General features: G+C 35.1%; 1 protein-coding gene across 1 annotated transcript in view; it reads left to right on the plus strand.

Annotated features, from left to right (window-relative positions):
• Nucleotides 1-553: 553 nt before the first annotated feature.
• Nucleotides 554-12,574, plus strand: part of LOC306859147 (immunoglobulin mu heavy chain-like) — a 344,847-nt gene continuing 332,826 nt past the window's right edge. Inside the window, exons 1-2 of the mRNA XM_079400028.1 lie at nucleotides 554-669; nucleotides 772-1,075. Of these exons, the coding sequence (XP_079256154.1) occupies nucleotides 627-669; nucleotides 772-1,075 (347 nt within the window). The 5' untranslated portion in view covers nucleotides 554-626. The remainder of the gene's footprint in view (nucleotides 670-771; nucleotides 1,076-12,574) is intronic.

Here is a 12,574-nt window from a genome sequence, read left to right on the forward strand (position 1 = left end):
GATATTATAGGAATTAACATAATGTTTTTTTTTCTTGCTACATATGAAGCAATGAAACATATTGCTAACATTTTAAAGAAAGTCTTACTGATGTTGGTCCAACAGAACCAGTGCTTCCATAATTACTGCTGTTGTTGCTCTCAGATGAAATATCAATAAATATAAATAATGTTATAAATAACAGCTTTATATTTAATGTGTAATAACAAAATGTATTTGTCTGTAGTGTACAGAAAATGAGAAAAAAAATGTTACATATATTTGTCTATTCTGGTGTTTAACTCTGGTAAGAGAAAAATCACTCAGTGTTGGTAATGTTTATGTTAATGTTCTTATATGTGAAAATAATAATACCATAAGAAAACAAGAATTAAAAAAAATTAAGAATGCAGTTCAATCGGATTTTGCCCTCAATACATTTAAAAAGAAAGTGTGATTATTTTTCATGTAATCCCAATATTCTTGTTGTTTGTAGCATGTAGATTTGATTAGTAGCTCTGTATGATTATGTAAATCTCCTGTTGCATATTTAAACAGCAGGCATGAGTCAGTTTATACATTCATCTGATCACTAGAGGGAGAGAAGAATCGCTTCAGTTCATTCAAACTGTGCTGTGAAACAAACCATGATCTCTTCATCTTTAGTGTTGCTTCTGGCAGTGATATCCTGTAAGTTTAGTCTACTTTCTGTGTGATACATTAATTTGTTGCTAAAAAGCAGTTTTAAGCATCATGTTCTCTTATTAACAAGTATTATTTGATTTGACACAGGTATTGATTCATTTGAACTCACTCAGCCTGAGTCTCTGACTGTCCGTCCTGATGCCACTCTCACTATCAACTGTAAAGTATCCTATTCAGTTACAAGCTATAATACAGGCTGGATTCGTCAGCCTGCAGGAAAAGCTCTGGAGTGGATTGGATGGATCTCGAGTGGTGGAAGCTTATACTACAAGGATTCCCTGAAAAGCAAGTTCAGTATCACCAGAGACACTTCCAGTAACACAATAACACTGCAAGGAAAGAATATGCGAGCTGAAGACACAGCTGTGTATTATTGTGCCAGAGAAACACAGTGACAGACACCAACAGCCTCCCTGTACAAAAAAACCATCATTGTATTACAAATTAAAAGTTAGATTTTCCTCATTCGGACATATACAGATGCACAGAAATTGTTTGAAGCTTATGAAAAAATGATAGACATTAAATCAGCTGGTAAAAAGAAGTACATGCATAATATAATCAACAAATATAATTTGCACCAAAAAATAAAGAAACTAATAAAAACTGAACAATCAAAGGCCCGGTTGCATAAACTGTTTAGACTAGTCTTAAAACGTTAGTCACCTAATTATTTTCTTCAAGACTGGTCATAACTTTTTAAATTCAGTTATGAAAAAGTAGATTGGTCTTATTTGTATTGGAAAAAGTAAGACTGATTACCCCTTGGCAACAGTTAGTTGGTCAAACTAGTTCTTAAGACAGTCTTAACATGATGGCTAAGTTTATGCAACTGGCCCCTGGTCAAGTTTTGACACTGTCCTGTAAAATCTCTGGATATTCAGTGACTGACAGAAGCTACTGCACTGACTTCATTCAGCAGCCTGCAGGAAAAGCTCTGGAATGGGTTGGAGAAATATGTAGCGGAGGCACATGTTACAGTGATAAACTGAAAAATAGATTTCAAATTACAAGAGATATTTCCAGAAACACGGTGACTTTGCGAGGACAGAATAACAAGTGTATTCTTGGCCCGTTTCATAAAACCTCAGACCTCAGTTATATAACAAAAAGGCATTGTACCTCAGACTAAAAGGCTTCAGCCATTGGACTGAACAGCATTGCGCCTCTGACTGAAAGGATTTCAGAAAAAAAACCCAATGTCAAGTGTCAGGTCTTGTACAGTTTGGGTGAAACAGCCTCAGACAAAAGGCATCTTTGAAGTGTTGGTTGCTATAATATAATTTCGGTCAAAAAATGGATACCACTTAATAGATATAATTGCTGATAAGGTCATGATTGAATTGTTTATTTATTGATCCATTCTCATTCTCATTCTATGTCTTACCAAAGTAATTTATTAGCAAGACTAATAGAAACATTCAAAACTATACTATTATTGAAGCAACAGACATGTGTGGAGACAAGGGAGTGTCTACAAAAAAAGAGACATATTTGCTGATGTGTGACCCTCAGGAAACACCTGCGTTTCATTATTGCCTCTAAGTAAATATGCATGTATAGTTTCATAAGACTTATTTGAATTCTGTAACTACAAAGCATATAGAAACCACTAAAATACATTCTGTTAAAGTTAATAACATGCTCATTCAAACATAAATAGAAGACAATACAATCAAGAAAATGCTATATCCTTATGTCTTCTCAGCAAGTGATATCAGAAGCAAATTATGTGAACCTGATGACTAATATAATCTTAGAAAAGGTTTCTAATCCAAATTCTGCTAATCAAACATATTATGCTTATTAAATAAATGTAAAAATAACTAAATAAACTTATGACATTTAAATAAAACTGAGATGATAATTTTCACCTCACAGTATCACTTGTATTTCTGTCTTCACCCTTTCCATCTTCCTCCACTGTATGAGGGTCTCTGAGGGCTTCTATTAATGTTGCTTCCAGATGGATAAGAGTTGTGTCTACTTTGATCATAATTTCGGGGGTTTGATTTTTATCTTTCAATGTCAAAACAAAAGACAGTTCAAAAGAGGAAAAAGACGTGTCAGAGGAACTTGCTGAGGAAACCCCTGGTAAATTATGTAAGATAACACCCTTTTTAAAGACTCCACCACAATAGAAGACTAGGAACACAGTTAGAGCCACACCGGTCACAATCACTGCCATAGTGTTTGTCCTACATGCACGTCGACTACTTCTGAGCCTTCACCATGTCTCCCTCATTCATCTTGCTTCTCGCCTTTAAAGCAATAGAGGAAAACTTGGTAAAACTGAGTAAATCTGAGTATAGACTAACATCTTGTTCTAGAAAGGAACGTGTAGTTATCTCCCTTACAATTAATGAACATATCAATGCAGCAAAACCCAGAAACAATGTTAAACACAGAGCAGCACATGTAGTCTTTTCCTTTCAATTTTACCCTCACATAGACGACTTCAGGTGAAACCACTCCTTTATCTGCCTCTGAGAAATTGTTAATTTCAACTGCCACAGTTTCCCTGGCAGAATCCTGAGAGGGAATCTCATAATGTTCCATCCTGTTCACAACAATTAATCAGCAAGGAGTCATTCATAAGCTGCTGCTTCTGTTGTGTGTTACTGCATGTTTCTGTTCTCTTATAATGTCCTAAATGTCTGCTGTCAGTTTCCATTACCTCGCCCTTTGTGGTGTGAAAACTGTGTGAACTACTTTCATTGTGTGATAAAAGCTTGCTGTCCTTTTATTAACTGCAGCCTTTGTATGGCTGCAGTTAATAAAAGGACAGCAAGCTTTTATCACACAATGAAAGTAGTTTGTGTAGACCAACAAACAAAAAAATGAATGTTTGCATTGAAATCATCTGAATAACAAAATGTGCGATAAGTGTACTGCTTTGATTAGATTGTGTTTCACACACTGTAGTCAACTGTTCATGGCTCACCTCAACTTCAAACAGCAACCCCGGGTCCTCCTTGAACAGAGCAGGCAAGAGCAGAATATCTGCTTCCAACTGTAGGCCTTTAAACAAAATGACCTCAGTAGTTTAACATAACATGGTGGATGCTTTTACCCTTCTTTTTTTAAACATCCATTACTGTGTGTAATACAGATAAATTCAGGAAAGAAGACAGGTATGATCTCAGGCAGAGAGGTAGGGTATCAGTCAGTGGTACAATGAAAATCTAAAAGGTGATTTAATTACCTTTTTGCAGTCTGCCATTTTCAGTCATCAAACATGCACCTGAACGTCTCCTTCAGGGGACTCCGTGAAACTTGAAGGACTCAGGATGTCATTACAGAGAGCTGTGTGAGAATTTGTTGGTCCACATCAACATTGGCGTGGTCTCACAGATCCAGAAGGAGCATGTGTTAAGAGGAAGGCAAAGGAGGAAAGACGCATTAAAATATAATCATACCTCATACAATTAAATAAGGAGGCAATTAACACACTGCTGTACTGAAAATGTTGGCCAGTATGAAACACAAGAACTCAGAGAGAGTCTCCTCTGTGCTATATTTGGACGCAAAATTTGTCCGATAGCATTTTATCAGTGCCATCCTTTCCAGTGCCAGGAATAATTTAATCTAAAATGTAATTCCAAACCCATGTAACTCACTTTTGATGAACACAAAACACATTCTTAAAAAAAGCACCCACAAAAACTTGTTCAAAGTCATATCTTGTGAGGTGACAAAATCATTTAAAAATTTTTTTTTAGCTCAATATATAAAGTTTGAGTATACTGAAAAGAGTTATTTCAAATTAATATTCTAAAATAGCACTCAAACCCAGTAAATTGACACATCAAAATAACTCAATGTACAAGCTTGATATGATATGATATTTGTTCACGAGACATGCAAGAACCAATGACTTATATTACCATTTTAAATTTGGGGAGTTAACAATGGTTTGATTTGTCAATATGATGTTACAAAAAGGATTGTAAATTAGGTATAACACTTACTTTAGGTGTCTTGTTGATAATTGTAACCTCTTTGCCTGCTTCGCATCGTGAATCAAAGCAAATGTCTCTCTGAGAAAAGTTTAGGAGCGCATATCACATATATGTCGTTGTAAAACAATATGATGTTATAAATATGTTATAAATACATAATGTGAATGAGGTAAATCACTTACTTTTGGTGTTTTCCAAAAAGCAAAATCTTTCTTGTCTTTTCATTACCACGAGTCAAAGAAAAGTGTCTATGAGAAAAGTTTAGGAGCACACAACACAAAAATATCGTTATAAAATAATACAACGTGATAAAATACATATGTAAATGAGACTGAACCTTACTTTCAGTGTTTTCCTGTTAAAAAGCAACCTCCTCATCAGCTCCACACCGCGAGCCGCACTTACAGCACATTAATATCGCTCTAAAACAATGTGATGTTATAAAATTAATACTGTGTGAATAGCATAAAACACTTAATCTCTGTATTTTCCTCATTTGCTCCGCATCGCGATTCGCGGGTCAAAGAAAATCGCGACTGTGAGAAAAATTTCAGCCCGTTTAGGCAATAGGCGCGCATAGTACATAAATGTCCCGGATGTAATATCTTCTTGATTAATGGGGAGTAACTCCTTAAGAGCATTATCGCCACCTATTGTGCTGGAAGTCAAATTAAACTTACATAGGTGATGGGTCTGAAATTTGAGGAAAAACAAAAACAAAATGTGTGGATAATTCAACACCAGAGCTTTAACTCTTTACTGATTTTACTTTTATATGGCATGTGTAAATGAGTTAGAGAGACATTTTATTTTGTGTGTGTTCATTAAATTGTTAATTAAATAAAAAAGATTGTGTGTGTATGTGTGTATTATAAATTATAATTTGATGTACAATTAGTAAATTAAGTTTAATTTACTGCAATAGCAAAATTTGGAGTATAACGAAGAAAAGAAAGCAAAGTGACGTGTGGCCAAGTATGGTAACCCATACTCGGAATTTGTGCTCTGCATTTAACCCATCCAAGTGCACACACACACACACACACACACACACACACAGCAGTGAACATGCACACACACACCATGAACACACACCCACTGCTCCATTTATGCTGCGACGCCCAGGGAGCAGTTGGTGGTTCGGTGCCTTGCTCAAAGGTCTATCCTCAGTCGTGGTATTGAAGGTGGAGAGAGCGCTGGTTATTCACTCCCTCCACTGACAATTCCTGCCGGACCTGAGACTCCTGCTTGAAGTACTTACGTCCATATGTGGAAATTGTCTAAGTTTATCTTCGTTTTAGAAACAATCAGAATTTTGCTGACTTATGCATTGACGCAATAGCAACCTCTGTTAGGGTACAATTGCTGGTGTTTATGAAATGTAAAGCGGAGCGGCCTACGAACTCCGTGCGAGTGTTAAAGCTGACTTCTGCTGATGAAATTATTTTCTTCAGTAAATTTTCTTTAATCAATCACATCTCTGACTCCTGGTCTTCTTTCAACATACTTAGTCCTTGGGTCTTAATTCCCCTACAACTGTTATCAGAAGTTTTGTGACATAATTAATAATAACACATTCTTTCATTGTTATTTTCAGGTGGTGTTTTATGTATTGAGCTCACTCAACCTCCATCTTTGGTTGTGAAACCTCAAGAATCATTCTCAATCTCCTGCAGGATTTCAGTATCAAGCTATTGCATTAACTATATCCGTCAACCCACTGGAAAAGACCTGGAATGGCTTGGATATATTTGCAATGGTGGTAGCAATAATATTAAAGACTCAGTAAAAAACAAGATCAGTTTCATCCAGTACACATCCAAAAACACAGTATTTCTACAGGGAAATAATTATCAGACTGAGGACACAGCTGTGTATTACTGTGCAAGACACAGTGACTAAACAAGCCACAACTCTGTGAAAAATAAATAAATAAATAAATAAAAAACCTGAACACATGAATCAGAGATATGAATTACCAGGGGCATTTCTAGCCTTTCATCAGCACTCAACACCAGCCCTCATATAAATAGTCTTTACCTGAAGTACAATCATTTACAAGCTGCACACAATAATGACCAGTACTATTGTCAGAACTAATTCTAGACAGGTGAAAGAAAAAACACGATTGTCACATACAGTATAATGCTCTGACAGTAAAATTATCAGAAAAAAACAAAAAAATAATTCTCAGGCTTGTATATTGTAATGTCCATTAACACATAAGGATTTATCAGTAACTGGGGCTTGTGGCACAGTAAAAGGGTCTAGAGATGCCCCTGGATGCTACCATCCCTCATCACACATCCATCCATGCACACTTTTCATCTAGCCAAAAATACTTTTAAAATATTAAATAGTCGCTAAAAATTAATGTTCTCATCAATTACAAATTATAATTTGTTTTACTTACTTTATCTAGGCCATTTATGCTATTGCACCAATCTACAAATTTAACATTTTAGTGTGTTATTTATTTATTTATTTACAAATTTATGTTTTTCCACTCATAAGTAGAAACAAGAATTGACACGCTGGAGGAGGAGTTCATGCAAAACTGTGATATTTCTCTCTCATAAGTTACATTGTGCCATTGAAGTGTGTCTGTGTTTCATGTGGTTCTTGTAGAAGAGCTTCATTAGCAATGACAATAATTAATTCAGTCCTGATATTGCTATTTTTACATGGTTTGTTCGTTTTTTAAATAATAATAATCTAAAATTAAATTTTTAAAAATACTTTTTGGGACTTTTCAGTTCATTATATTTCTCTCTCTTCCGCAGATATTCATTGTCAGACCTTTACTCAGTCTGAAGATGTGGTACAAAGACCAGGTGAATCTTTTCGTTTGGTCTGTACTGCCTCTGGATTTTCATTCAGCAGCTACTATATAGCTGTGGTGAGACAGGCACCTGGTAAAGGACTGGAGTGGATTGCATACATCGGCACATCCAGCACTCCTATCTACTATTCCCAGTCAGTCCAGGGCAGGTTCACGGTGTCCAGAGCTGATTCCAGCAGTCAACTGTATCTACAGATGAACAGCCTCAAGACTGAAGACACTGCTGTGTATTACTGTGCAAGACAGTCACAGTGAATGAGTTCAGTGTCAAAGCAATACAAAAACCTTCACTTATGCTCCAGATGTACTGTTCTATTTCCAAGAGGTGGTGCTCTTGTCAAGCAGTCTTAATTGAGGTTACAAACTGACTTGCTCACTGAGTGTTTGTTTTCTTGACAGAGAAATAGACAGTCCATTTTTGAAATTATGAAGAAACATAAATAAGCCTTACTTAAACAAAAATGATATTTTAGTGTTTGCATGTTTGTAAAAATTAATTATTTTTATTTGTGTCTTGATTTTTTTGTTAAATATCTGTAAATAAAAACAGCTTAGATCAATGCAATGTGCCACAATATATATTTAATTTAAGTCAATTCTTTGAAGAAGGAAAAAAGTCCATGAGTACATCAAAATAAATTACTGTGAAAAATGCAACGCTATCTCACGCCAATTCGTACGCATTTTACGAGGTGGCTAATTCGTAGGAATTCGTACGACTCACTCCTATGATTAAGTACGATTTGTCTAAACCCCAGTAATGGGTAGGTTTAGGGGCGGAGTACAAATTCATACGAATTGTCAACTTGTAAAATATGTACGACTTAGCAAAAATCGTATGAATTTGTACTAGTGAGGTCGTACGAATTCGTACGAATTAGCCACCTAGTAAAATATGTACGAATTGCCGTGAGATCGGGCTGGAAAAATAACATTTCTATAGTGCTTTTTTTGGGGATCTGTAAATTGTTTATGCACTTACTGTAAAGAATAAAGACTTGATTAGATTTTTCATCTTTCATTTTTAGTAAAATTGGTGTCAAGAGGAAAAAAACAGAAGATATTTAATAGGAGACAGAAGATAATAGAATATATTTAATTGCTCATTTACAAAAAGCAAATAATTAAATGTTGTCATTTTAATTTAGGGACATTTGCATTTTAGGGTTGTCATATGAATTGTATTTGTTCACTACAAAAGTATTGATGCAAATCACCTTCCTTATATAAATAGGCACTAATCAAGAGCTCTTTAAGTCCTGAGGTGGAGAGAGTCACAGGTCCCACCCGAGAGAGTAGCCTACAGACAGAATCATGTACTTTATATTATTGCTATTGATTTTATACAGCACCCAGTGAGTATCGGTTACTGCAAAACGGCAATGTGTTTTCTTCTTAAGCTGCAAAAAGATCTGTAATGTGTACAGATCCAAATACTGTAAAGGACGATCAGTCGACAACGATGATAAAAATTAATTCACTCTTGTTAATATTTATTTTTACATGACATTTGCTAAATTAGTTAGATTAAATTTAATTTACTACAGTCAGTTTTAGATTCGGTTTAAGTGTATTTATTTTGTTTCTGCACCATAAAATGCCCCCTTGGCACAAATTAAATTTTTGTTAAAAATCTAATAACATGAAAACTCTGGATATTTTTCATACTTGATTTATAATGTCATTGTCACTAGAACTATGATAACTTTTCTGAACACATTTAACTTTTGTTTTACTGAAAAAAAATTACACAAGCCTTAAGGGAGGTGTTTTCTCCCACTCTACCCGATACATTTTGGCACTATATATATATATATTTTTATCTTTCACTATGTAATTTTGTGTTGATACACATCAAATGATAAGACCTAGATTATTCAATAGATGTATAAAGAGGTTTCTCAATTTCATGCAACAAATTGAAATAAAAGTGCAGCATTTGTAATGATCAAAAATATTTTTCCAAAAAATAAAAATTAGGCTTCAAAATAAAAACCTGCATGCATCTTGAACGACCAATAAGAATCTCCAAATAGGCCTTCATATCAAAACATCAAATCTTTATATTAAGAACATTTTTTACACCTTAAAGAAAAGTTACAGGTCCTCTCATTTTCTTCATTTTTTTTGTGCTTAGACATACATTGTCCATTTTCTCTAGAAAGCAATTTTTACAGATATCAAATAAAATAAAGATGAAATGAAAAAAGTACTGAATTTTACATCTTGAACAACAAAATGACTGTATGCAAATTCTCCATCTGCTCCATGTATTAAAGTGAAGTGTGTCTGGGGCGCAGAAGGAGAAATTCACATCATTTTTAATCATGATCTTCTCATCAGCTCTACTACTGCTGGCAGCAGCTGCATCATGTGAGCTTCACTGATGCTTTAGTTAAACTCTAAAGCAATGAAATAAGCTTCAGAACTGAGACAAAATTACTAATAACACATTATTTTATTGTTAATTTCAGGTGGTGTTTTCTGTGTTGAGCTCACTCAACCTCCATCTTTGGTTGTGAAACCTCAAGAATCATTCTCCATCTCCTGCAGGATTTCAGTATCAAGCTATTGCATTCACTGGATCCGTCAACCTACTGGAAAAGCACTGGAATGGCTTGGGTACCTCTGTAGTGGTGGTAGCACTAACATTAAAGACTTAGTGAAAAACAAGATCAGTTTCACCCAGGACACGTCCAAAAACACAGTGTTTCTTCAGGGAAATAATTTTCAGGCTGAAGACTCGGCTGTGTATTACTGTGCCAGAGAGTCACAGTGACTAAACAAGCCACAGCTCTGTACAAAAACCTGAACAAATAAATCAGATATACATACTACCAGGGGCATTTTTATCCTTTCATCAGCACTCAACACCATCCCCACTCCAACTCTTTCTGATACAGTTTGGGGTAAAAAAAAAAAAAAAAAAAAAGGGACATAAATAGTCATTACCTGAAGTGTAGACTCATTTACAAGCTGCACACTTAATAAAGAGCTGCTTTGTTGCTGATAATCAAAGAAAGATCTTTAGGTAAATATCCACCTAAATTCAGTACTCTTATTGTTTTATTTCTCATAAAATATCCCATTACTATTTCAGTGTGAGGAGCTGCTGCAAACGATTCAGTGCCTGAGTGAACATTGATGAATTTGGCATCAGTGCTGTGGTGAAAAAAAACAAAAACACATGATTTTCACACATAATGCTCTTATTGAAATATTATCAGAGAAAATTATTTTCAGGTCAGTATACAGTATTCTCCATTAAAACATATTATTAACCCATCCACACTTTCATCAAGCTGAAAATGCTTTATAAATATTAAATAGTCATTTGACATTTATGAAATATGTTCTCATAAATGTCACATATTCAAATTTATTTTCAGAAATTTAATATTACACATTAATTTATGTAGAAATATCTCTTTTTCATACACATAGGTACAAAGAAGAACTGAGGCTGGAGGAGGAGTTCATGCAAAACTGTGATGTTAATCTCTCATAAGCTGTTGTGCCACCAAACTGTTTCTGTTCACTGACTGTATGTGGTTTTTGTTGAAGAGCAATGGCAACAATACTTAATTCAGTCCTGATACTACTATTTTTAAGTGGTTTGTTAATTTCTAAATAAATAAATAATAATGATAACAATAATAATATTTTACTGCATAAATGCTTTTAGCAAACACATAGTTATATATTTCTCTCTCTTCCACAGATATTCATTGTCAGACCTTCACTCAGTCTGAAGATGTGGTACAAAGACCAGGTGAATCATTTCGTCTGGTCTGTACTGCCTCTGGATTTACATTCAGCAGCTCCTATGTAGCTGTGGTGAGACAGGCACCTGGTAAAGGACTGGAGTGGATTGCATACATCGGCACATCCAGCTCTCCAATCTCCTATTCCCAGTCAGTCCAGGGCAGGTTCACGGTGTCCAGAGCTGATTCCAGCAGTCAACTGTATCTACAGATGAACAGCCTCAAGACTGAAGACACTGCTGTGTATTACTGTGCAAGAGAGTCACAGTGAATGAGTTCAGTGTCAAAGCAATACAAAAACCACCACCTTTACTTCACTTATGTGCAAGGCGTACTATTCCATTTCCAAGAGGTGGTGCTCTTGTCAAGCAGTCTTAATTGACATTTCAAATGTCACTGACTGAATGTTTGTTTTCTTGACCAGGGGCCTGTACCATGATGGTGGCTGAACAAACTCAGGGTTACAGGATTAGTTTTGAGTTGACAAAACCAAACCAGTCCAATCTGGCGTTGTTGGTACCATGAAGCTGATCATCAACTTTCTCTGTCAACTCAGGCTTGAGTTAATGGAGCTCGTGCACATGAAAGTGTGACATCAGAAAAGAGCAGCCAATCACATGCCTTAAAACTATGATTCACTTCTTGTGAGAGAGTGCGAAAATGAAAAGATTGAACAATATGAAGAATTTAAACACATTTACACAGAGGAAACCTTAAAGAAAACATCTTACCATATAAGTGCAAGTAAAAGTTGTAAAGTTGATAATATGTATAGGTATAAAAACACTTAAAAATTTAAGCTCATATGCAGCCATGTTTAAAGCTATTGATTCTAAAACCTATTTATAATAATTCATAATTCATATTATCTATATATTTACATTGATTTTAAATAAAAGCTTAATAATTACTATTAAAATAAGCTGACTTGTGTAATGGATTAAGGGTATAATAATAATATAAATAATAAAAAATAATCATCTCTAAAAATCAGATGATTTTATCTTTAAAAATGTTTTACTATGTAATGTCTTTTAATTTGGAGTAAGAGAAACTGGTCGAGTGGCTTTATTGCGTCAGAGACGTGTCACTTTGCTTGAAGCTGATTGGTCAAATTTCGGTTTGAGATCTCTAAACCAGAACATAAACTGCCCCGGAGCAGGTTAGCTGTGGAGAGTAAGTTACTATGGTGATGAACACTGCTAAAAGCCAAACCACTAAACCCAGAGTTGGCGCAAACTAAACTGAAACTTACCTGGCTAGCCAGCTAAACCGGCTTCATGGTACAGGCCCCAGGAAACAGACAAGTCTAATTTAGAATT

The sequence above is a fragment of the Barbus barbus genome (assembly GCF_936440315.1).
Source record: "Barbus barbus genome assembly, chromosome: 3".
NCBI classification, from domain to species: Eukaryota; Metazoa; Chordata; class Actinopteri; order Cypriniformes; family Cyprinidae; genus Barbus; species Barbus barbus.